This window comes from Pristiophorus japonicus, chromosome 13, assembly GCF_044704955.1.
Source record: "Pristiophorus japonicus isolate sPriJap1 chromosome 13, sPriJap1.hap1, whole genome shotgun sequence".
NCBI lineage: Eukaryota > Metazoa > Chordata > Chondrichthyes > Pristiophoridae > Pristiophorus > Pristiophorus japonicus.
The window spans coordinates 55383091-55406996 of NC_091989.1; the positions used below are offsets into that span (position 1 = coordinate 55383091).

At 42.7% G+C, this 23906-nt stretch overlaps 1 protein-coding gene across 6 annotated transcripts in view; it reads left to right on the top strand.

Moving 5' to 3' along the window:
- Positions 1-23906, top strand: part of LOC139278577 (ATP-binding cassette sub-family D member 2) — a 165167-nt gene that overhangs the window by 107228 nt on the left and 34033 nt on the right. For all 6 annotated transcript variants that reach the window (XM_070897503.1, XM_070897501.1, XM_070897502.1 and 3 more), the window contains one exon: positions 16324-16469. In XM_070897503.1, coding sequence (XP_070753604.1) covers positions 16324-16469 — 146 coding nt within the window. The remainder of the gene's footprint in view (positions 1-16323; positions 16470-23906) is intronic.

A 23906-nucleotide genomic window follows, 5' to 3' on the forward strand; every position in this document is an offset into this window, starting at 1 on the left:
TACTATTTCCATGGCTACCTCTTTTAGTACTCTGGGATGCAAATCATCAGGCCCTGGGGATTTATCAGCCTTCAGTCCCATTAATTTCTCCAGCACTATTTTCTTACTAATTATCATCTCCTTTAATTCCTCTTGCTCACTAGACCCTTGGTTCCCTAGCATTTCTGGGACGTTATTTGTGTCCTCTTCCATGAAGCCAGAATCGAAGTATTTATTTAATTGTTCTGCCATTTCCTTGATCCTCATTACAAATTCTCCCGTTTCTGTCTGTAAAGGACCTACATTTGTCTTCACTAATCTTTTTCTTTTTACGTACTTGTAGAAACTATTGCAATCAGTTTTTATGTTCCTTGCAAGTTTACTCTCATACTCTATTTTTCCCCTTTTAATCAATCTCTTGGTCTTTTTTTGCTGAATTCTAAACTGCTCCCAATCCTCAGGCTTGCTACTTTTTCTGGCAACTTTGTATAACTTCTCTTTGGATCTAATGCTATCCTTAATTTCTTTTGTTAGCCATGGTTGGGCCACTTTTCCTTTTGTGTTTTTACGGCAGAAAGGAATGTATAACTGTTGCAATTCATGCATTCGTTCCTTAAATATTAGCCGTTGCCTATCCACCGTCATGCCTTTGAATGAATCTTCCCAATCTATCATAGCCAATTCATTCTTCATACCTTCGTAGCTCCTTTGTTTAAATTTAGGACCCTAGTTTCGGATTGGACTACTTCACTTTCCATCTGAATAAAGAATTCAATCATGTTATGGTCACTCTTCCCTAAAGGACCCCGCCCAAAAAGACTGCTAACTAACCCCTTCTCATTACACAATCCCCAATCTCTGATAGCCTGTTCCCTAGTAGGCTCCTCAACATACTGGTCTAAAAAACCATCTCGTACACACTCCAGGAATTCATCTGCCATCTGCCATAGTATTATTACTAATTTGGTTTGCCCAGTTTATATGTAGATTAAAGTCACCTATGATTACTGTAGTACCCGTGCTACATGCATCTCTAATTTCCTGTTCCCTCTGCTACCACTACTGTTTGGAGGTCTATAGACAACTCCCACCAATGTTTTCTGCCCCTTGGTGCTCCTTAGCTCCACCCAGACTGATTCTACATCTTGATTTTCTGAGGCAATATCCTTTCTCACTATTGCTCTGATTTCATCCTTTACTAACAACGCCACACCAGCCCTCTTTTTGCCTGTCCTTCCTAAATATCGAACATCCTTGGATATTCAGTTCTCAACCCTGGTCACCCTGCAACCGTGTCTCCGTAATTGCAACTATATTGTATCCGTTTACATCTATTTGTGCTGTTAATTCATCGACATTATTACAGATGCTTCGTGCATTCAGATGCAATGCTTTTAAATTTGTCTTTTTAACATTATTAGACATCTTAACATTATTTTGTACTCTAGCCCTATTTGCCTTATTGCTATTTTTTCTTACCTGGACCCTATTTGTTAGTGCACTCTTGTGTTTCTATGCTCCGTCCCTTCCTGACATAATCTGGTTATCCTTACCACAATCACTTTCCTGCACAGCAGCACGAAGGAATGTGTAGTGCCAGTATCTAAGCTGGTGCCGGCGGGTGAGAGAAGCAATGATGCAGTGCTCCAGCAGATTGGTGGGGATGCTAAGGTTCTGCCCTGGGTGAGTGGCACTGGGTCAGTGGAGCAGGAACCTGCTGTCCTCTCTCAAAAGTAGTAATCTCGGGATTGCTACCAGTGCCACGTGCTAGTCAGAGTAGGAATCGCAGGGAAGCTCAGATGAATACGTGGCTTGAGCAATGGTGCAGCAGGGAGGGATTCAAATTCCTGGGGCATTGGAACTGATTCTGGGGGAGGTGGGACCAGTACAAACCGGGCGGTCTTCACCTAGGCAGGACCGGAACCAATGTCCTAGGAGGAGTGTTTGCTAGTGCTGTTGGGGAGGAGTTAAACTAATATGGCAGGGGGATGGGAACCAATGCAGGGAGACAGAGGGAAACAAAATTGAGACAGAAGCAAAAGACAGAAAGGAGATGAGTAAAAGTGGAGGGCAGAGAAACCCAAGGCAAAAAACAAAAAGGGCCACTTTTCAGCAAAATTCTAAAGGGTCTACGTGCGTTAAAAAGGCAAGCCTGAAGGCTCTGTGCCTCAATGCGAGGAGTATTCGGAATAAGGTGGACGAATTAACTGCAGATAGCAGTTAACGGATACGATGTGGTTTGCATCACGGAGACATGGCTTCAGGGTGACCAAGGCTGGGAACTGAACATGCAAGGGTATTCAACATTGAGGAAGGATAGACAGAAAGGAAAAGGAGGCGGGGTGGCGTTGCTGGTTAAAGAGGAAATTAATACAATTGTAAGGAAAGACATTAGCTTGGATGATGTGGAATCGGTATGGGTGGAGCTACGGAATACCAAGGGGCAGAAAAAGCTAGTGGGAGTTGTGTGCAGACCTCCAAACAGTAGTAGTGATGTTGGGGAGGGCATCAAACAGGAAATTAGGGGTGCATGCAATAAAGGTGCAGCAGTTATCATGGGTGACTTTAATATGCATATAGATTGGGCTAACCAAACTGGAAACAATACGGTGGAGGAGGATTTCCTGGAGTGCATAAGGGATGGTTAGGTTAGATGCAGAAAGAATGTTCCCAATGTTGGGGAAGTCCAGAACCAGGGGTCACAGTCTGAGGATAAGGGGTAAGCCATTTAGGACCGAGATGAGGAGAAACTTCTTCACCCAGAGAGTGGTGAACCTGTGGAATTCTCTACCACAGAAAGTAGTTGAGGCCAATTCACTAAATATATTCAAAAGGGAGTTAGATGAAGTCCTTACTACTCGGGGGATCAAGGGTTATGGCGAGAAAGCAGGAAGGGGGTACTGAAGTTTCATGTTCAGCCATGAACTCATTGAATGGCGGTGCAGGCTAGAAGGGCTGAATGGCCTGCTCCTGCACCTATTTTCTATGTTTCTATGTTTCTATGGTTTTCGAGACTAATATGTCGGGGAACCAACTAGGGGGGAGGCCATCTTCGACTGGGTGTTGTGGATTAATTAACAATCTCGTTGTGCGAGGCTTCTTAGGGAAGAGTGACCATAATATGGTGGAATTCGACATTAGGATGGAGAATGAAACAGTTAATTCAGAGACCATGGTCCAGAACTTAAAGAAAGGTAACTTTGAAGGTATGAGGCGTGAATTGGCTAGGATAGATTGGCGAATGATACTTAAGGGGTTGACAGTGGATGGGCAATGGCAGACATTTAGAGACTGCATGGATGAACTACAACAATTGTACATCCCTGTCTGGCGTAAAAATAAAAAAGGGAAGGTGGCTCAACCGTGGCTATCAAGGGAAATCAGGGATAGTATTAAAGCCAAGGAAGTGGCATACAAATTGGCCAGAAATAGCAGCGAACCCAGGGACTGGGAGAAATTTAGAACTCAGCAGAGGAGGACAAAGGGTTTGATTAGGGCAGGGAAAATAGAGTATGAGAGGAAGCTTGCAGGGAACATTAAGACGGACTGCAAAAGCTTCTATAGATATGTAAAGCGAAAAAGGTGAGTAAAGACAAACGTAGGTCCCCTGCAGTCAGAATCAGGGGAAGTCATAACGGGGAACAAAGAAATGGCAGACCAATTGAACAAGTACTTTGGTTCGGTATTCACTAAGGAGGACACAAACAACCTTACGGATATAAAAGAGGTCAGAGGGTCCAGTAAGATGGAGGAACTGAGGGAAATCCTTATTCGTCAGGAAATTGTGTTGGGGAAATTGATGGGATTGAAGGCCGATAAATCCCCAGGGCCTGATGGACTGCATCCCAGAGTACTTAAGGAGGTGGCCTTGGAAATAGCGGATGCATTGACAGTCATTTTTCAACATTTCATAGACTCTGGATCAGTTCCTATGGAGTGGAGGGTAGCCAATGTAACCCCACTTTTTAAAAAAAGGAGGGAGAGAGAAAACAGGGAATTAAAGACCGGTCAGCCTGACAATCGGTAGTGGGTAAAATGATGGAATCAATTATTAAGGATGTCATAGCAGCGCATTTGGAAAGAGGTGACATGATAGGTCCAAGTCAGCATGGATTTGTGAAAGGGAAATCATGCTTGACAAATCTTCTGGAATATTTTGAGGATGTTTCCAGTAGAGTGGACATGGGAGAACCACTTGATGTGGTGTATTTGGATTTCAGAAGGCTTTCAACAAGGTCCCACACAAGAGATTAATGTGCAAAGTTAAAGCACATGGGATGGGGGTAGTGTACTGACGTGGATTGAGAACTGGTTGGCAGACAGGAAGCAAAGAGTAGGAGTAAATGGGTACTTTTCAGAATGGCAGGCAGTGACTAGTGGGGAACCGCAAGGTTCTGTGCTGGGGCCCCAGCTGTTTACATTGTACATTAATGATTTGGACGAGGGGATTAAATGTAGTATCTCCAAATTTGCGGATGACACTAAGTTGGGTGGCAGTGTGAACTGCGAGGAGGATGCTATGAGGCTGCAGAGTGACTTGGATAGGTTAGGTGAGTGGGCAAATGCATGGCAGATGAAGTATAATATGGATAAATGTGATGTTATCCACTTTGGTGGTAAAAACAGAGAGACAGACTATTATCTGAATGGTGACAGATTAGGTAAAGGGGAGGTGCAACGAGACCTGGGGGTCATGGTACATCAGTCATTGAAGGTTGGCATGCAGGTACAGCAGGCAGTTAAGAAAGCAAATGGCATGTTGGCCTTCATAGCGAGGGGATTTGAGTACAGGGGCAGGGAGGTGTTACTGTAGTTGTCTAGGGCCTTGGTGAGGCCACACCTGGAGTATTGTGTACAGTTTTGGTCTCCTAACTTGAGGAAGGACATTCTTGCTATTGAGGGAGTGCAGCGAAGGTTCACCAGACTGATTCCTGGGATGGCGGGACTGACATATCAAGAAAGACTGGATCAACTGGGCTTGTATTCACTGGAGTTCAGAAGAATGAGAGGGGATCTCATAAAAACGTTTAAAATTCTGATGGGTTTAGACAGGTTAGATGTAGGAAGAATGTTCCCAATGTTGGGGAAGTCCAGAACCAGGGGTCACAGTCTAAGGATAAGAGGTAAGCCATTTAGGACCGAGATGAGGAGAAACTTCTTCACCCAGAGAGTGGTGAACATGTGGAATTCTCTACCACAGAAAGTTGTTGAGGCCAATTCACTAAATATATTCAAAAAGGAGTTAGATATAGTCCTTACTACTTGGGGGATCAAGGGGTATGGACAGAAAGCAGGAATTGGGTACTGAAGTTGCATGTTCAGCCATGAACTCATTGAATGGCGGTGCAGGCTCGAAGGGCCGAATGGCCTACTCCTGCACCTATTTTCTATGTTTCTATTCCTGAGTCTACCACTGCCCCTCCACCATTGCACTTGTCGTTGCCTATCAGCCAGCAAGCTACTCCCTCAACGTGCAGCTCGTATGTGACCATACACTGCGCATAATGGCAGTGAGTGCCAGCTTTTCAGGGAGCATCCATGATGCTCACATCTTGCGTAAGAACGCTGTGTCTGACCTGTTCAAGTCTGAGCCACACGGTAAATGCTGGATGCTGGGGGACAAAGGATACGGCCTTGCGACCTGGCTCTTGATGCCCCCCCCCCCACCCCTGCGGAACCCTCATACATAACCTGAGCAACGATACAATAAAAGCCATATAGCCACACGTAATATAATTGAAAAGACCATTGGAGTGCTGAAGCAGTGCTTTCCATGCTTGGACCACTCGGGAGGCAGGTTGCAATACCACCTTGAACATGTTGCTCAGTTCACAGTGGTGTGCTGCATTTTGCATAATTTAGCAATCATGTGGGTACAGGAATTGCCACAGGGGACTGCGGGACCACCTGAGGAGAGAGTGCAGAAGACGGAGGAGGAAGAAGAGGACAATGAGGGGCAGGAGGATGACGAGCTTGCAGAGGAACCCATGGCACCACCTCCCCGCACCCCTCCCTCCCCTCCCCCCCCAAAACACCAGCAGAGGGCACGCGGAACGTTTGCCACTGCAAAATTGTTACATCAGCAGCTCATGAATGAACGCTTTGCTTGAATGTGGAGAGCTGCATTTTGGGACCCCGATGACTGTTGCCCCAAAAGTTTGACATTGTACAAGAGTGCTTAAATTCAATAATTCAATTCCAACGCTTATGTAAAAAAGTAAAAAATATACAATTTTAAAACATAACTTTAACAACAACTTTAACAACAACTTTAACAGCAACTTTAACAACAACTTTAACAAATCAAACTTCCATTATAACAAAAAGACCCTTTACTTTCCTCGGCCACGACCTCTGCCCCGTCCACGCTCGCATGCTACACCACCCTTGGGACTATTTCCACCCCCACCCCCATTTTTTACTCCCGCACTCCCCTTTCCCAGTGCCCCTGGGCATGGACCTCCCCGTAGTGGTACCAAGCCGGTGTGCAGCACCGCACCCTGAATGCCGTTGCTGTCGATGGGGGTCAGGCATTGCAGGCACAATAAATGGGGTCTCAGGAGAAGCTCGCGATGTGGTAGGCGAATCTTCAGGGCTGGAAGATGATGTCAGCTCCCCACCCTCAGGTGCTGTCAACCTGACTACTATGGCACAGGCGGGTTTCCGTGCCATGTCCCGATCCCGTCAATTGCCACACGGCGTCGGCGGTTTGCTCCATCACGGCGATCATGCACAACCTTTCCTCCAACTGCCGTTCTGATAGAGCTGCGATATTTGTGGCTATTGTAGTCATGGCCTTGAGCAGCTCTCAGGAAGGATAGAATAAAAGGAAAAGGAGGTGGGGTAGCATTGCTGGTTAAGGAGGAGATTAAGGCAATAGTTCGGAAGGACATTAGCTTGGATGATGTGGAATCTATATGGGTAGAGCTGCAGAACACCAAAGGGCAAAAAACGTTAGTGGGAGTTGTGTACAGACCTCCAAACAGTAGTAGTGATGTTGGGGAGGGCATCAAACATGAAATTAGGGGTGCGTGCAATAAAGGTGCAGCAGTTATAATGGGTGACTTTAATATGCACATAGATTGGGCTAACCAAACTGGAAGCAATACGGTGGAGGAGGTTTTCCTGGAGTGCATAAGGGATGGTTTTTTAGACCAATATGTCGAGGAACCAACTAGGGGGGAGGCCATCTTAGACTGGGTGTTATGTAATGAGAGAGGATTAATTAGCAATCTCGTTGTGCGAGGCCCCTTGGGGAAGAGTGACCATAATATGGTGGAATTCTGCATTGGGATGGAGAATGAAACAGTTAATTCAGAGACCATGGTCCAGAACTTAAAGAAGGCTAACTTTGAAGGTATGAGGCGTGAATTGGCTGGGATGGATTGGCGAATGATACTTAAGGGGTTGACTGTGGATGGGCAATGGCAGACATTTAGAGACCGCATGGATGAACTACAACAATTGTACATTCCTGTCTGGCATAAAAATAAAAAAGGGAAGGTGGCTCAACCGTGGCTATCAAGGGAAATCAGGGATAGTATTAAAGCCAAGGAAGTGGCATACAAATTGGACAGAAATAGCAGCGAACCTGGGGACTGGGAGAAATTTAGAACTCAGCAGAGGAGGACAAAGGGTTTGATTAGGGCAGGGAAAATGGAGTATGAGAAGAAGCTTGCAGGGAACATTAAGACGGATTGCAAAAGTTTCTATAGATATGTAAAGAGAAAAAGGTTAGTAAAGACAAACGTAGGTCCCCTGCAGTCAGAATCAGGGGAAGTCATAACGGGGAACAAAGAAATGGCGGACCAATTGAACAAGTACTTTGGTTCGGTATTCACGAAGGAGGACACGAACAACCTTCCGGTTATAAAAGGGGTCGGGGGGTCTAGTAAGGAGGAGGAACTGAGGGAAATCCTTATTAGCCGGGAAATTGTGTTGGGGAAATTGATGGGATTGAAGGCCGATAAATCCCCAGGGCCTGATGGACTGCATCCCAGAGTACTTAAGGAGGTGGCCTTGGAAATAGTGGATGCGTTGACAGTCATTTTCCAACATTCCATTGACTCTGGATCGTTCCGATGGAGTGTAGGGTAGCCAATGTAACCCCATTTTTAAAAAAAGGAGGGAGAGAGAAAACAGGGAATTATAGACCGGTCAGCCTGACATCGGTAGTGGGTAAAATGATGGAATCAATTATTAAGGATGTCATAGCAGTGCATTTGGAAAGAGGTGACATGATAGGTCCAAGTCAGCATGGATTTGTGAAAGGGAAATCATGCTTGACAAATCTTCTGGAATTTTTTGAGGATGTTTCCAGTAGAGTGGATAAGGGAGAACCAGTTGATGTGGCATATTTGGACTTTCAGAAGGCGTTCGACAAGGTCCCACACAAGAGATTGATGTGCAAAGTTAGAGCACATGGGATTGGGGGTAGTGTACTGACATGGATTGAGAACTGGTTGTCAGACAGGAAGCAAAGAGTAGGAGTAAATGGGTACTTTTCAGAATGGCAGGCAGTGACTAGTGGGGTACCGCAAGGTTCTGTGCTGGGGCCCCAGCTGTTTACACTGTACATTAATGATTTAGACAAGGGGATTAAATGTAGTATCTCCAAATTTGCGGATGACACTAAGTTGGGTGGCAGTGTGAGCTGCGAGGAGGATGCTGTGAGGCTGCAGAGCGACTTGGATAAGTTAGGTGAGTGGGCAAATGCATGGCAGATGAAGTATAATGTGGATAAATGTGAGGTTATCCACTTTGGTGGTAAAAACAGAGAGACAGACTATTATCTGAATGGTGACAGATTAGGAAAAGGGGAGGTGCAAAGAGACCTGGGTGTCATGGTACATCAGTCATTGAAGGTTGGCATGCAGGTGCAGCAGGCGGTTAAGAAAGCAAATGGCATGTTGGCCTTCATAGCAAGGGGATTTGAGTACAGGGGCAGGGAGGTGTTGCTACAGTTGTACAGGGCATTGGTGAGGCCACACCTGGAGTATTGTGTACAGTTTTGGTCTCCTAACCTGAGGAAGGACATTCTTGCTATTGAGGGAGTGCAGCGAAGTTTCACCAGACTGATTCCCGGGATGGCGGGACTGACCTATCAAGAAAGACTGGATCAACTGGGCTTGTATTCACTGGAGTTCAGAAGAATGAGAGGGGACCTCATAGAAACATATAAAATTCTGACGGGGTTAGACAGGTTAGATGCAGGAAGAATGTTCCCAATGTTGGGGAAGTCCAGAACCAGAGGTCACAGTCTAAGGATAAGGGGTAAGCCATTTAGGACCGAGATGCGGAGGAACTTCTTCACCCAGAGAGTGGTGAACCTGTGGAATTCTCTACCACAGAAAGTTGTTGAGGCCAATTCACTAAATATATTCAAAAAGGAGTTAGATGAGGTCCTTACTACTAGGGGGATCAAGGGGTATGGCGAGAAAGCAGGAATGGGGTACTGAAGTTGAATGTTCAGCCATGAACTCATTGAATGGCGGTGCAGGCTAGAGGGGCCGAATGGCCTACTCCTGCACCTATTTTCTATGTTTCTATGTTTCTATGACCTATGTCAACACTGGTCTGTGACAGATGCACCGTGTCCTGGCACACGCCACAGCAATCGACCTTCCCTGCATCGACCTTCCCTGCACCAACCTCTGTCGCTGCGGCAAAGACGCTGCAACACTGGGGGTGCCTTGCTGCGCATGGCTTAGTGCAGCAGAATCAGAGGAGCCATGGGGGAATCCCCTGAATACAGACTCTGTGGTGGAGGATGTTCCAGCTGTCCCACATGGAGCTGGTGTGTTCTCCTCCGTCTCCACCTCCAGCTCCACCTCCACTGGCTGCAGGATCAGCGGCTCTTCCTCTTCGTCTTCCTCATCTCTGCCAGTGGTGAAGTCAGGAGAGGACTGGGTGACGCCAGAGATGGAGGCAGTGGGTCTGTCGTCTGTCGTTGTGGTCTGAATCATGTGAGTCTGGAAGTACAAAACAACATTTAAAAAAGCTTGGCACCGGGGAGTGGTCAGGGTTGCATGAGTGCAACGTACAATGAGCTATCTTACTTAATTGTCCACCACTGCTGCAGTACTGCATTACATATTGTATACAGACAATACATATATGCATTGCGTTACATGCCCCCAACATTGCAGTACATCACGAGGCCAACATTACAGTGCAATAAACATACATTACATTTTATCAGGCCAACATTACAGTTACATAACATGAGAGGACCGCAACACAGACTGCATTTTATTCAACTTATTATCCTGTGTGGGTGGGTCAGCTCCAATGCCGGTGGTGGCACGGTTGCTATCCCCAGCCAGGGACAGAACACGGATCTCAATATCAGTAAGAGGCTCCTGGGTTGTGGGTCCTCCCACTGTGCGCCGCTGATCGGCTGCTATTGCAGATGTTGTCTTCTGCAGAAAGTAAAGCAAATCAAAGTAAAAAATCTTCAATCCATTTAACATCGCGCACACACGCGCACACACACACACACACACACACACATTAAAGAAAGCACTGCGTTGATCCTCTTGTCATTGCCTGAAAAGCATGAATACATCGCCGTAACCTTAAGATAAATAACATCATCCGTGTGACACTGAACCTACATTTACACAGTACACAGCACATAGGTGGGGGTGCATAAATAAAATCATTACATGCCAGGTCGTTCCACACCTTATGGCACCTTTCCCTGGTGTGTACCATGCTTTTAGAGGACACAGTCTCCCCGATCTCATCCTGTATTCGGTTGTACTCCTTTGGGTGGGGCTTTCCACGATCACCCTTCGTTAACTTGGAGTACCTCTCTGTTATATGTTCCAGAAGGGCAGGTAATTCCGTCTCATTTGAAGGCAGGCGCCCTCAACCTCCCCTCCTTCTCGATGGTGTACCTGCACTTTGATTTCTTTTTTTAACATTGCCATAATCTTTCTCGTTGTATGATTTTTGCTTTGTTAAATAACTCTTTTTAGTCTTCAAACTGAAGAATTATAAGTTGTTAGGAATATATTTGCACTGTGTTTTGTATTTTTCAAGTAACTGGCCGTCTACTAGCTTGCTGCTCCTTCTCGTACTCTCTCCCTCCTCTTCAACTCACTGCGCATGCGCGGGTAACCCCTGACCCCTGAAATTGCGGGGAAGACGCTTCTGTAAAAATAAAATGGGGGGAAAAAATTTGCGCAGTTCAGTGCTGCATCATCCATCGAACAGAAAGTCAATCTGGTTCGACTACTAGGATACATACCACCCGATGCAGAACACTAACATACTGCTGAAAACATTTTGACCAATTTTGTCCTCTTCGGTCTCAGCGGTATGCCGACGGTGTGAAACGACGCACCACCAGCATATCGCCGAGAAAAGTATATTCGCATGGATAGAGGACTGGCTAACTAGCAGAGATCAGGGAGTTGGGATAAATGGTTCATTCTCTGGTTGGCAACCAGTAACTAGTGGGGTGCTGCTGGGACTCCAACTATTTACAATCTATATTAACGACTTGGAAGAAGGGACCAGGTGTAACCTGGCCAAGTTTGCTGACAATGCAAAGATGGGAGGAAAAGCAATGTGTGAGGAGGACACACAAAATCTGCAAAAGGACATAGACAAGCTAAGTGAGTGGGCAAAAATTTGGCAGGTGGAGTATAATGTTGGAAAGTGTGAGGTCATGCACTTTGACAGAAAAAAAATCGAAGAGCAAGTTATTATTTAAATGGAGGAAGATTGCAAAGTGCCACAGTACAGCAGGACCTGAGGGTACTTGTACATGAAACACAAAAGGATAGTATGCATGTCCAGCAAGTGTTCAGGAAGGCCAATGGTATCTTGGCCTTTTTTGCAGCAAAGGGGATGGGGTATAAAAGCAGGGAAGTCTTGCTATAGCTATACAAGGTATTGGTGAGGCCACACCTGGAATTCTGCGTGCAGTTTTGGTTTCCATATTTACAAAAGGATATATTTGCTTTGGGGGCAGTTCAGAGAAGGTTCACTCGGTTGATTCTGGGGATGAGGGGGTTGACTTACGAGGAAAGGTTGAGTAGGTTGGGCCTCTACTCATTGGAATTCAGAAGAATGAGAGGTGATCTTATTGAAAAGTATAAGATTATGAGGGGACTTGACAAGGTGGATGCAGAGAGGATGTTTCCACTGATGGGGGAGACTAGAATTAGAGGGCATGATTTTAGAATAAGGGGCCGCCCATTTAAAACAAATGAGGAATTTCTTCTCTGAGGATTGTAAATCTGTGGAATTTGCTGCCTCAGAGAGCTGTGGAAGCTGGGACATTGAATAAATTTAAGCCAGAAATAGACAGTTTCTTAAACGATAAGGGGTTATGGGGAGCGGGCAGGGAAGTGGAGCTGAGTCCATGATCAGATCAGCCATGATCTTATTGAATGGTGGAGCAGGCTCGAGGGGTCGTATGGCCTACTCCTGTTCCTATTTCTTATGTTCTTATGTTAAATGGGCGGACCTTACGCATCAACGAATTTTGGCACTATGTATTTAATTAACTTAGCTTACAGTTTAGTTTTTAACTAATTACCAGATCTAGTTTAAGTTCCAGGTAGATTAAATTAAATATTTACCTGTAACTCAAAGCACTCCAAATTTTGGAGGCAAAAAGCAGCACCTCTGCTCTGAATTCCCACTCTCCAAATTTCCAGTTTCACCACTTTATTTAAGTACACTCCGTTTAAGACACTATGTGCTGCTGACCACCAGTTGATGTCCATCTCCGACCCATGCTGGTATCTCGTGAGGATCCATGATGGGAACCTCACTTTACAATGTGTAAAATGACAAATTATTCGAAAATAAATTATGCAAGTTTTGGATATCCCAATTTTGGTTGTGCAGTTATATCCATGGGAGTGTTACTTTATATCTTGCTTTGTACTCAAATAAATGTCTCATCTGTTCTTTGAATGCAATGTTAGTGTTCCTACTAAGTGATGAAGCTGTTGTATTTGTACTGGGAATAGGTACAAAAGCTAGGAGAAGTTGTCACTGCCGTCGCCTGCTTATCCTGTTGTATGGCGATTTCACCCACCTTGTCTCCCGTGTGTACCAGCCAACGAAAATAAAGTGGTGTACAGTCATTTTATTTTTTGTTGGGTGGAAGGGCTGTGAAGATCTTTTCAACAGTTTTATCCACACAACAGAGAAAGTAGCTGGAGCTCACCCCTGTACAGGAAAAAAAACTGTTGGAAGGGAACATCAATCATTGCAGAATCTGCATGGCTATTTTTTCACCATGCCTCTGAAATTGGTCTGTGTCTGAGGTGGGTTAGCCTAATTTGGGGGAGTGTTGTTTGCAAGGTTTACTGTATAAAATAATTTGGGTGAAGATTTCTCTATGCTGAGTACAGTGAAATTATAAACCTGTTCTTTGTAAACGTGTTGATCATTTTGCTACACCTAGTGCATGCCTAATACATGGAGCCACCCTTTCCTCTGATTCGTTTGGTTTATATTTGAAACCAAGTAGACTGTTTGCCTGATTTTTAAAAAAGGTATGAAACCATTTACAATAGGGATGTTACAATGACTGATTATCTTGTGTAGTACTGAGAGCTAAACATATTCATTTTATAAAATAAAGATCCATTAAACAAATTCTGTGATGTGTCTCGATGTTGGATTGCCCCATGTTACTGTTTGTTCCCTCTATATTTCATTGTTATTGTGACGTATAAGGTATTGTGTATCAACGAGGCAAGCTACAGCCAGTTTCAGATATTCATAGCAACAAAATGGCGGCAGTGAAAGAACTAGCTATAGTATAGAAAAATACCATCTGCATGCGTTGAAATGTTTACAAACCAAATTCTTTCTTATAATCTTATTTTGAGTGTGGCCCAGAATTCCACTTCCACAGCTTTTGGCATGCAGGTTGTTACATGCACGTTCAATCTAATTTGCCAAATCTTTATTGATTTTAAATAAATGTTAGAAAATTAGCTTCTTGTAACCAACATATAGGCTGTTTTCTCACTGTTCCCGACCTTTCCCGGATCTTCCTTTTCTCTATCATCTTTTTGCCAATCTCCTCCAGAGTTTTAAAGTGAGACATTTTACTTTTCTCTCCTATTTCTTTCTAGACTATGTAGCATCACAGTTCCGTACAGTTCTGCATTCCCCATCTCATGTGATTTGTTCAGCACTAGATGTATTCCATTTGAAACTTACTCCACCAGTGGCATATTAGATTTGATTCCACTTTCTAAGATATCTATTTATCCACATGTCGGTCACCAAATTTTGTGCAATACCTGTTGGACTTTTGGGTAGGCCGTTTCAATGTAAAATGCAATGTAGCATTATGAGCCTTAAAAAAAAATAGATATGCAGATGTGATGAGTCTCTTAATTTTCACACATTAGCCACCAGGTGGCTCTGCACCAATGTGTCAGCTATATCATTATTCGCTGGTGTTTCTCTCTTTATATTGCCCTGAAATTGCAGTGTATATTACGCCGTACACTGAGTGGGCCGTCATATTTCCTTTGAAATCCACCACAAGTTTGGGATTTCCGCATGCGCGAAATCCGGAACTTGCGGGGAACATGAAAAGCAATTGCTTTTGTTTAATGCAAGCAAGAACAGATGCAAGCAGTAACGAGGCCTTTTTGCATCCATGCAAGGTGATATCTAAGGCTTTAATTAAACATTTTCATATCCTAAATTATGCACGTATACTGTATTAAATGAAGTTCTCCAAATGCTGGCCTGGATTACAGTTTTAATGTATAATATAATCAAAATATTAAATTTTTACTAAGGTTGGTGGAATGAATGTAATAATGAATACAATTTCAATTCTGTTAATTGTATAATTATTATATTTTGGGATTCCATTACATCTCATTCGGGGAATCCCTTCGTGAATGACTAAAATGGAATTCTTATTGATTGGAGAACCTGGCCCACGTGTCCCAGGTACGATTCCGTACCGCCAACACCCCTAAACTCTGTGGGCCATTATGTTGCCATCGCCTTGAGGCCTGCTACTGCAAGTTTTTGCAGCCCAGCCGACAGCAGGTATTTTAATAATTGTACTCTGGAGGTTTGCCTCCAACCACAATTTCTAGCCCAACTAATTTATAGCACAGAAACAGGACGTTCGGCCCAACAAAGTCCATGCTGGTGTTGCTCCACACAACCCACCAGCCACTATACTTCACCTAACCCTATCAGCATATCCTTCTATTTCTTTCTCCATTATGTTTATGTAGCTTCCTCTTAAATGCAACTATGCTATTTGCCTCAACTACTCCATGTGGTAGCAAGTTGCACATTGACCACTCTCTAGGTAAAAAAGTTTCTCCTGAATTCATTACTGGATTTATTAATGCCTATCTTATATTTATGACACCCAGTTCTAGACTCCCACAAATGGAAATATCTTCTTACATCTTCTCTCTCTCTCAAACCCCATCATAATTTTAAAGACCTATTAGGTCACCCCTCAGCCTTCTCATTTCTAGATATACTTTTCTAGTATACTTTTAGTGTTAAGACACCATCTTTCATACCTTTTAATTGTCAAATAAATCCCATCAATTTTATCAATCTGAGTGATGCGTGTATTTCATGGCTTCGCCCACTTTAGGTGTCAGTCACCTTTGACAGACATGTCCGGAAATTATAATGACCTTGGACTAACGATGATGGGGAGAGAAAAAGACATATTAGGTGGCAGGTTTATCCCCATAATTTCTCAGCCTTCTATATCAAAGTAACTACACAACTCCGGTTAAAAGTGATCTCAGTCATTCTGACATACCAATGCATCCATGTTTTTTTCAGTATTACTTCTTTTCTTTTAATTCCTCTGCTTTTTTTGCTTTTGTTCCATTTTTCCCGAATCCATTTTTATATATAATTAGATCCTAAAATAAGTTTTTGCGTGCTGAACAATGTCCTTATTTGCTTACTGCCTGTCCAGATTTTTCTTATTTCTCAATTTGACTTAACAACTGTAATAACAATTTTATCGAGTACATTAAATTGTAGTTCGAACATACTAATGTAATTTCTGCATGGAAATAAAAACAGATTCTGTATGGAAATGAACAGAGGTTATGAATCACTCATTCCAAGTTAGATTTATTTCCAGTTTCAATGTTTGTTTATATTTTCAACTATTATTCACCTTCACAAACCAAAGGCTCAACATGTGTCGGATAATTTAGCTGTCAGCAGCATATTATTTGGAAGATTCACAAAACGTGCGATGTAAGCTAAAACCTTATTTCTTGAGATTTTTAAAATATTTGTATGCAATAATAACTGATCAATAATTGCAATTGTTATCTGATTTTTGTTTTGTAGGTTGATGAAGGCATGCATCTCCTTATTACTGGGCCAAATGGCTGTGGAAAAAGTTCTTTATTCAGGATATTGAGTGGTTTATGGCCAGTGTATGGAGGGGTATTGTATAAGCCTCCTCCTCAGCATATGTTCTATATTCCACAGAGGTGAGTGCTTCAGTTTTATTGAAACATTTTCATTTTTCTTGATGAATAGACTTCTATGTCTTTTTAGGATTTTTTCTGTGAACGTTGCCAATTTTTCATAATCCCCCCCCCAAAATTAGACATTAGTCCAATCACACTGTAACTAGTCTCATGTTCATCAAATGATCTATAAGTAGTTAAATGCATCTTTAAAAAAATATATATATATTTGCATTTTGTCCAACATGTTGGCTATCACATGTATTTCTGCAAATATCTTGCAGCTAATTGGCTGAAATTTTGGATTTGTAAAACAACATATTGTGACTGGAGGTAGGGAACATACGAGTGAAGTATGAGAAAAGCAAGTAGAAAATTTACTAATGAGAAATAACTAAGGACATAAGAAACAATTGAATCAACCACAAACAGTCAGCAAAATATTCCAATAAAAGAAACCGCTTCAGATTTTTTTTGATAAGCCTTCCGACTGTCATTTTGGTTTCGCTACTAAGCTGAGGATTTGCCGAGAAATAAGGTTGTGACATAAAGCTATAAAAAAAAATTCAACATTTACAAAAAAATTATATTTGACACTGGCATAAACACAGTGTTATTTTGCTCTTTTTGCTTCCTTTCTTTGGTGCAGATGTTACCAATTTTCCAGCTAGTTGCAGTAGTATGGATGCCTTGCAAACACCAGAACATTGTGTGATTCCAGTGGGATCACCAGCATCAAAATATTTTTGGTCTCAACCTAAAATTGAAAAAAAGCACTGGGATGTTTGTCATACACTCAGTGAGCTGTAGCATTGACATGTTAGAATAAAATCTGCCTGTTGGGCATAACATTATACATATTATTATTCTTCTGATGATCGGATAATATTACTGCAGGATCATTTAGTTACATTCCAGTCAGTCTTTTTCATATCAGTGTGATGATCTTTGTCTACCCAGTGTGAATATTGTGTTGGAGTTATTATGTTTAGATACATTTTTCAGTAGTATTTTAGGTAATGATTGTGTTGTCTGACTTCAAGAACATTCCCAAATATGCTGCAATGTTTCTTCAATCATTTTGGCTGGATTGGGAGGTCATAGAGAAGTTTAGCATAATTAAGTTTTATCAGATTACCCCATAATTCGATTTCTGGAGTAAGGCAGTCCTTCTAAAAGTGCATAAATATGTTTTCCTATCATGGGGGTTATGTGATTTTTCAATTAATAAGAAATCTATAAGGAATCAAAGATCCATATTTGAGTCATCAGTCTTTTAGAAGAACAGGAAATTATACTGATTTTTACTGTGGGTACGTGTGGGGCACAGTTGGGGAACATCCATGAGGAGCTTAGCAAGAAGCCGGGGCTATTTAAACTCTCGGGTCTCATTTAAATAATCCAGGACTTCCCCCGCCCAAAACCGACAGGAATGAAGGGTGGAATTGGAGGGTCATGGGTTCAAGGTCCAGAGACTTGAGCATGTAATCTGGGTTGACACTTCAGTGCAGTACTGAAGGAGTGCCGCACTGTTGGAGGTACCATCTTTCAGATGAGATGTTAAGCTGAGGCACGGTCTACCTACCCTCTTAAGGTGGATGCAAAAGATCCTACGGCACAATCTGAAGAAGAGCAGGGGAGTTCTCCTGGTGTGCCGGCTAACATTTATCCCTCAACCGTACCTAAAAAGATGATCTGGTCATTTATTTTATTGCTGTTTGTGGGACCTTGCTGTGAACAAATTGGCTGCCACGTTTCCTACATCACAACAGTGACTTCAAAAATACTTCATTGCCTGTAAAGCAATTTCAGGTTATGAAAGGTGCTATATATGTCTCTGTCTCTCGCTATCTCTTTCTCCATCCTTTCATTCATCCCTCCATGCTTTTATTTATCCCTTCATCTCTCCATCCCTTGTAGATGGGGTAGCATGCAATCACAAGGTGTATTGTAGCTGAAAAGCCAGATAATAAAGATGAGGTTGTGGTAAATTTGAACTATCCTTCATTTTTATAATTTCTCAAATCATGTTTGTGGTTAGCACATTTACCTTTTTTTTTCTCTCCAGGGATTATGTTTTTACATAATCTTGAGCAGCCTTGAGCAAAGAGTAGATTGGAAGGGGAGAAGAGTGTCGTGTTGAATTGAGAAGGGACGGGAGAAGAATGCCAGCAAGAACTCTGAGGATTGGAGGAGGGAGAGTGCCTTTGAAATAGTGGGCCATTGGATAGAATGTTTCTGGAAACTGAGTCTGGAGGGGATAGAGGGCCTCTGTGAACTGGGACTAACCATTGTAACTACTTATTTTTATATATCGTTCATGAGTTGTCAGCTTTTGTGGGGCTATGACAGCTTTATAATAAGCTGTTGGTCAGCTTGTGTTAGTTTAGTGGGTTGGCAGGTATGTATGAGAAGTTTTGTCTGGAACATTTCAAAGCGTGTACAGCTGAAGTGTGTAAAATGGGATGAGGAACAGAAGAAAAACTGATGAGCCTTGTTACTTTAGCTTATGATACAGAGGTTGTCATTTCATTCATTATTTATTTGTGCGGTGTTTTTCAGTTCTCTGACATTTATAGCACACCAGCATCTTTTAATACAAACTAAAATCTAACAAGGTGATAGAAATCTTTTCAACTTAATTAAAAATGTCTAGTTCTTTGGGCTAACTCCAGATCTAACCCAAAATAATTGTGCATTGCAAATATACTTGCGGTTTTGTTGTGTTTTTTCTTTCTCTGTAATGAGCTGTTGGCAAAACATTTATATGGCCGCATGGGATTTGTGTCAAGTTTGGGTTATACAAAATTCACTTGTCTTCGTACATTATAATTTTCCAAGCTTGATCAAGCAAAAGCCAACAGTTCATTCTATTGAGGTGTGCTCCTGCTGCATCTCATCTTTCTGTTCAGTATTCCCAGCATTGAGATTAAATTCTGCCTTTACGACCCATTCGTCCTTCAGATCACAACGATGTAACCTCTATATTCACTGCAATCAACACCGCTGAAATCGAGCACCTGGTAGAATCTACAAACCTCACACCAACATCATCAAACTCTTACAGCCTTTTTATTTCATGATTTTAGAAAGGAAATGTCCTTGGTCTCCTGACAAGTGCACCACCTCTTTTGTGCTTTCAGCAATTGCACTTTCCTCTTCAGGCTTTTATTTCCTCCAAGTGAACAAATGTTGGATATTTGTTACAACATAAGTTACAAATTTAAGGCTGTTATACTGTCTTGTCTTGGAATATTCCTTTAAAGCTCAAAAAAGTAAAGAATCATGGGGGGAATTTTCACGTGAAAAAATGGGTGGGCTGGAGGAGGCAGGGGGATGTTTAAGTTTTAAAAATCGACCCCAACCCGCCCACTTTCAACTTTTACTCAGGCGGGACTGGGGTCGGGTTGACATTTTAAATATGATAATGAACCCTGAAGCCTCTGCTTTAACCTGCTGTGCATGGTTAACTGCAGGCGGCTGGAAGGTGAACACAGCCGCGGGGAACACTCTTTGTGGGCCGGCAGGAACAGGAGTGCTTCCTCCTGGCCCCCCAAACTCACTCACTAGCAGCCTGCCCTCTCCATGGTCGGAGATCGGGACCCCCCTGCCCCTGGACCTAGCACCTACCTGTTGTTGCGGCATCCTGTCCAGCCAGCGTTCCCCGCCCGACTGATACGCAGCCTGTCACTCAGGCTGGCTTCCGGGTGGGGAACCTGTCCATGACACCACTCACAATGCTGTGGAGTTGTGCGGGGAAAGCCGGACTTCAGGCAGGTTGGAACTGGAAAATCCAGTCTATAGAATCTTGCAGAAGGAGGCCATTTGTCCCATTGTGCCGACTTAATTAGAGCAGCTTCTTCAAAGATTCATAACCTAATTGGCAGATTTCAGTGAGGACCTCCTTAGTGAAGTGCAGACATCTCAAACATTGGTCGTCGCTAAAGTTCAAGTAGGAGAATTGCTTCCTAAACACCCTGGGTGGAAATGGCCTCCTGCTGCGAGCCCTTCTCCCCCTCCTCATCCCTCTCCTAGCAGCTTGTCCTGCTCTGCGTGGCCTCTGCTCATTCTCTCCTATTAAATAATTATTTTGCTTCAGTATTTACCAGAGAGATAGAACAGAAACCAAGGAATGTAAACAGGTTTCTCTTCCCAGCCAGGAGTGTTACTTGAACTATGCTCAGTAGATTCTTTTGTCAGAATGTTCCATAGACCTCAGCTATTGTTCACAATGATGAATTGAATTTGTATTTACCAGGGAGATAGAACAGGTGGACGTGACATTGGATGATGAGATAAGTGCATTTAAAATAAAAACATGAGATATATTAAATAAACTAATCAAACTCGAAGACGTTAAAATCCCTGGTCTGGATGGATTGCAGTCACGCATTTTAAAAAGAATCTAGAACTACATATATTTAATAATTCGTTAGAAAAAGGTGTAGTGCCAGAGGACTGATGGGTAGCCAATGTAATACCTATATTGAAGAAGGGGGATAGAAGATGTCCAGGGAATTATAGACCAGTCAGTTTATCATCAGTGGTAGGAAAAATAATGGAATCCCTACTAAAGGAGAAAATAGAAGAACATCTAGAAACCAAAAATATAGTATTGAATAATCAGCATGGATTTCAAAACGGAAAGTCTTGCTTAACCAACCTCATTGAATTTTTTGAAGAGGTAACAGAGAGAGTAGACAATGATAATGTAGTTAATGTAATTTATCTAGATTTTCAAAAGGCCTTCGTTAGTAGACTTATGAACAAGGTGAGAGAATGCAGAGTCAGGGGACAAGTAGCAGATTGGATAGCTAGCTGGCTTCAAGACAAAAAGCAGAGGGTAGGGGTAAAAGCTATTCAGTGGCAGAAGGTGGGTAGTGGTGTTCCACAAGGATCAATGCTGGGACCACTGTTGTTCACAATTTGTATTAACGATTTAGACTTTGGAATCAAAAACACAATTTCTAAATTTGCGGATGACACCAAATCAGGGGATCAGTCCTGAGGAGGATTGCAACAAATTACAGGAGGACATTAATAAACTTGCAGCGTGGGCATATAATTGGCAAATGAAGTTCAACACAGATAAACGTGAGATATTACATTTTGGTATGAAGAATAAGGAGATCACTTAATACTTGGAGGGTGTGAGTCTAGGTGGGGTAGGGGAACAAAGGAATCTCGGAGTAAAAATACACATCACTAAAAGTTGCGACACAGGTTAGCAAAGCCATAAAAAAAGAAAACTAAGCATTGGGGTTTATTTCTAGAGGTATAGAATTGAAAAGTGGGGAAGTTATGCTAAACCTGTATCGAACCTTGGTTAGACCACACTTGGAGTACGGCGTACTGCTCTGATCGCCATATTATAAAAAGGATATAGAGGCGCTGGAGAGGGTGCAGAGAAGATTTACAAGGATGATATCAGAAATGTGAGGGTATACATATCAGGAAAGGATGAACAGGCTGGGTCTCTTTCCTTGAAAAGGAAGGCCAAGGGGTAACCTAATAGAGGTCTTTAAAATTATGAGAAGTTTTGATAGACTGGGTACAGAGAGAATGTTTCCACTTGTGAGGAAGAGCAAAACTAGAGGCCATCAATATAAGATAGTCACCCAGAAATCCAATGGGGAATTCAGAAGAAAATTCTTTACCCAAAGAATGGTGAAAATGTGGAACTCGCTACCACAGGGAGTGGTTGAAGCAAATAGATGCATTTAAGGGGAGGCTCGACAAGCAAATGAGAGAGAAGGGAATAGAGGCTGATAGATTTAGATGAGGAAAGACGGGAGGAGGCTTGAGTGGAGCATAAATGCTGGCATGGACTGGTTGGGCCGAATGGCCTGTTTCTGTGGTATATCTTATGTAATCTCAGTCATGGCGAATGCCAAGAGGAAGGACTACTAGTTCACCCATGTCTGAAAACAACTGGTTTGTGCAGAAGCCTTGAAGTCACCAGAAAAGTACTCCCTGTAGACTTTTGAAACTTTAAATAGCTGTAGAATTGCAGGAACAGCAAGAAGAAATAAACCAGCAACTAACCTGTAAGTAGTTGATGATCCTTTTAAATAGTGCTGGTGGGGGGAATGGGGTTCCTTCATGCCGTTGAACCTGTGTGCAGCTGTGGGAGGTTAAGAGAGGGCGCAGGCTGGAGTTTGGAGCTCCAAAATGGCAGCACTGGCATCAAATAAGGGGAAAAAGTCACTGGTGGGCGTAGTCTATAGGCCCCCGAACAAGAGCAACTCTGTTGGTCGGAGCATAAACTAGGAAATAGTGGGGGCTTGTAAAAAGGGAACAGCAATAATCATGGGTGATTTTAACTTCCATATTGATTGGACAAATCAAATTGGTCAGGGTAGCCTTGAGGAGGAGTTCATAGAGTGTATAAGGGACGGGTTCCTTGAGCAGTATGTAACGGAACCAAGCAAGGGGCAGACTATCTTAGATCTGGTCCTGTGTAATGAGATAGGAATAATAAACAATCTGCTCGTAAAGGATCCCTTTGGAATGAGTGATCATAGCATGATTGAATTTCAAATTCAGATGGAGGGTGAGAAAGTTGGATCTCGAACCAGCGTACTAAGCTTAAATAAAGGAGACTATGAAGGTAAGAGGGCAGAGTTGGCTAAAGTGGACTGGGAAAATAGATTAAAGTGTAGCACAGTTGATGAACAGTGGTGTACATTTAAGGAGATATTTCACAACTCTCAAGAAAAATATATTCCAGTGAGGAGGAAAGGGTGTAAGAGAAAAGATCCGTGGCTAACTAAAGAAAAAAAGCACAGTATCCAATTAACAACAAGGGCATACAAAGTGGCCAAAACTATTGGGAGGACAGAAGACTGGGAAGCTTTTAAAAGCCAGCAAAGAATGACTAAAAAAAAGATTAAGAAAGGGAAGATAGACTATGAAAGTAAACGAGCACAAAATATAAAAACAGATAGCAAGAGTTTCTGTAGTTATACAAGAGCGAAAAGAATGGCTAAAGTAAATGTTGGTCCCTTAGAGGACGAGACCAGGGAATTGGTAATGGGGAACATGGAGATGGCAGAAACTCTGAACAAATATTTTGTATCAGTCTTTACGATAGAGGACACGAACAATATTCCAACAGTGGATAGTCGAGGGGCGATGGTGGGGAGGAATCACAATCACTAAGGAGGTGGTACTCAGTAAGATAATGGGACGAAAGGCAGATAAATCCTCTGGATCCTGATGGCTTGCATCCTAGGGTCTTAAGAAAAATAGCGGCTGGGATTGTGGATGCATTGATTGTAATTTACCAAAATTCCCTGGATTCTGGGGAGGTCCCAGCAGATTGGAAAACTGCAAATATAACGCCCCTATTTTTTTTTAAAAAGGAGGCAGATAAAAAGCAGGAAACTATAGACCAGTTAGCCTAACATCTGTGGTTGGGAAAATGTTGGAGTCCATTATTAAAGAAGCAGTAGCAAG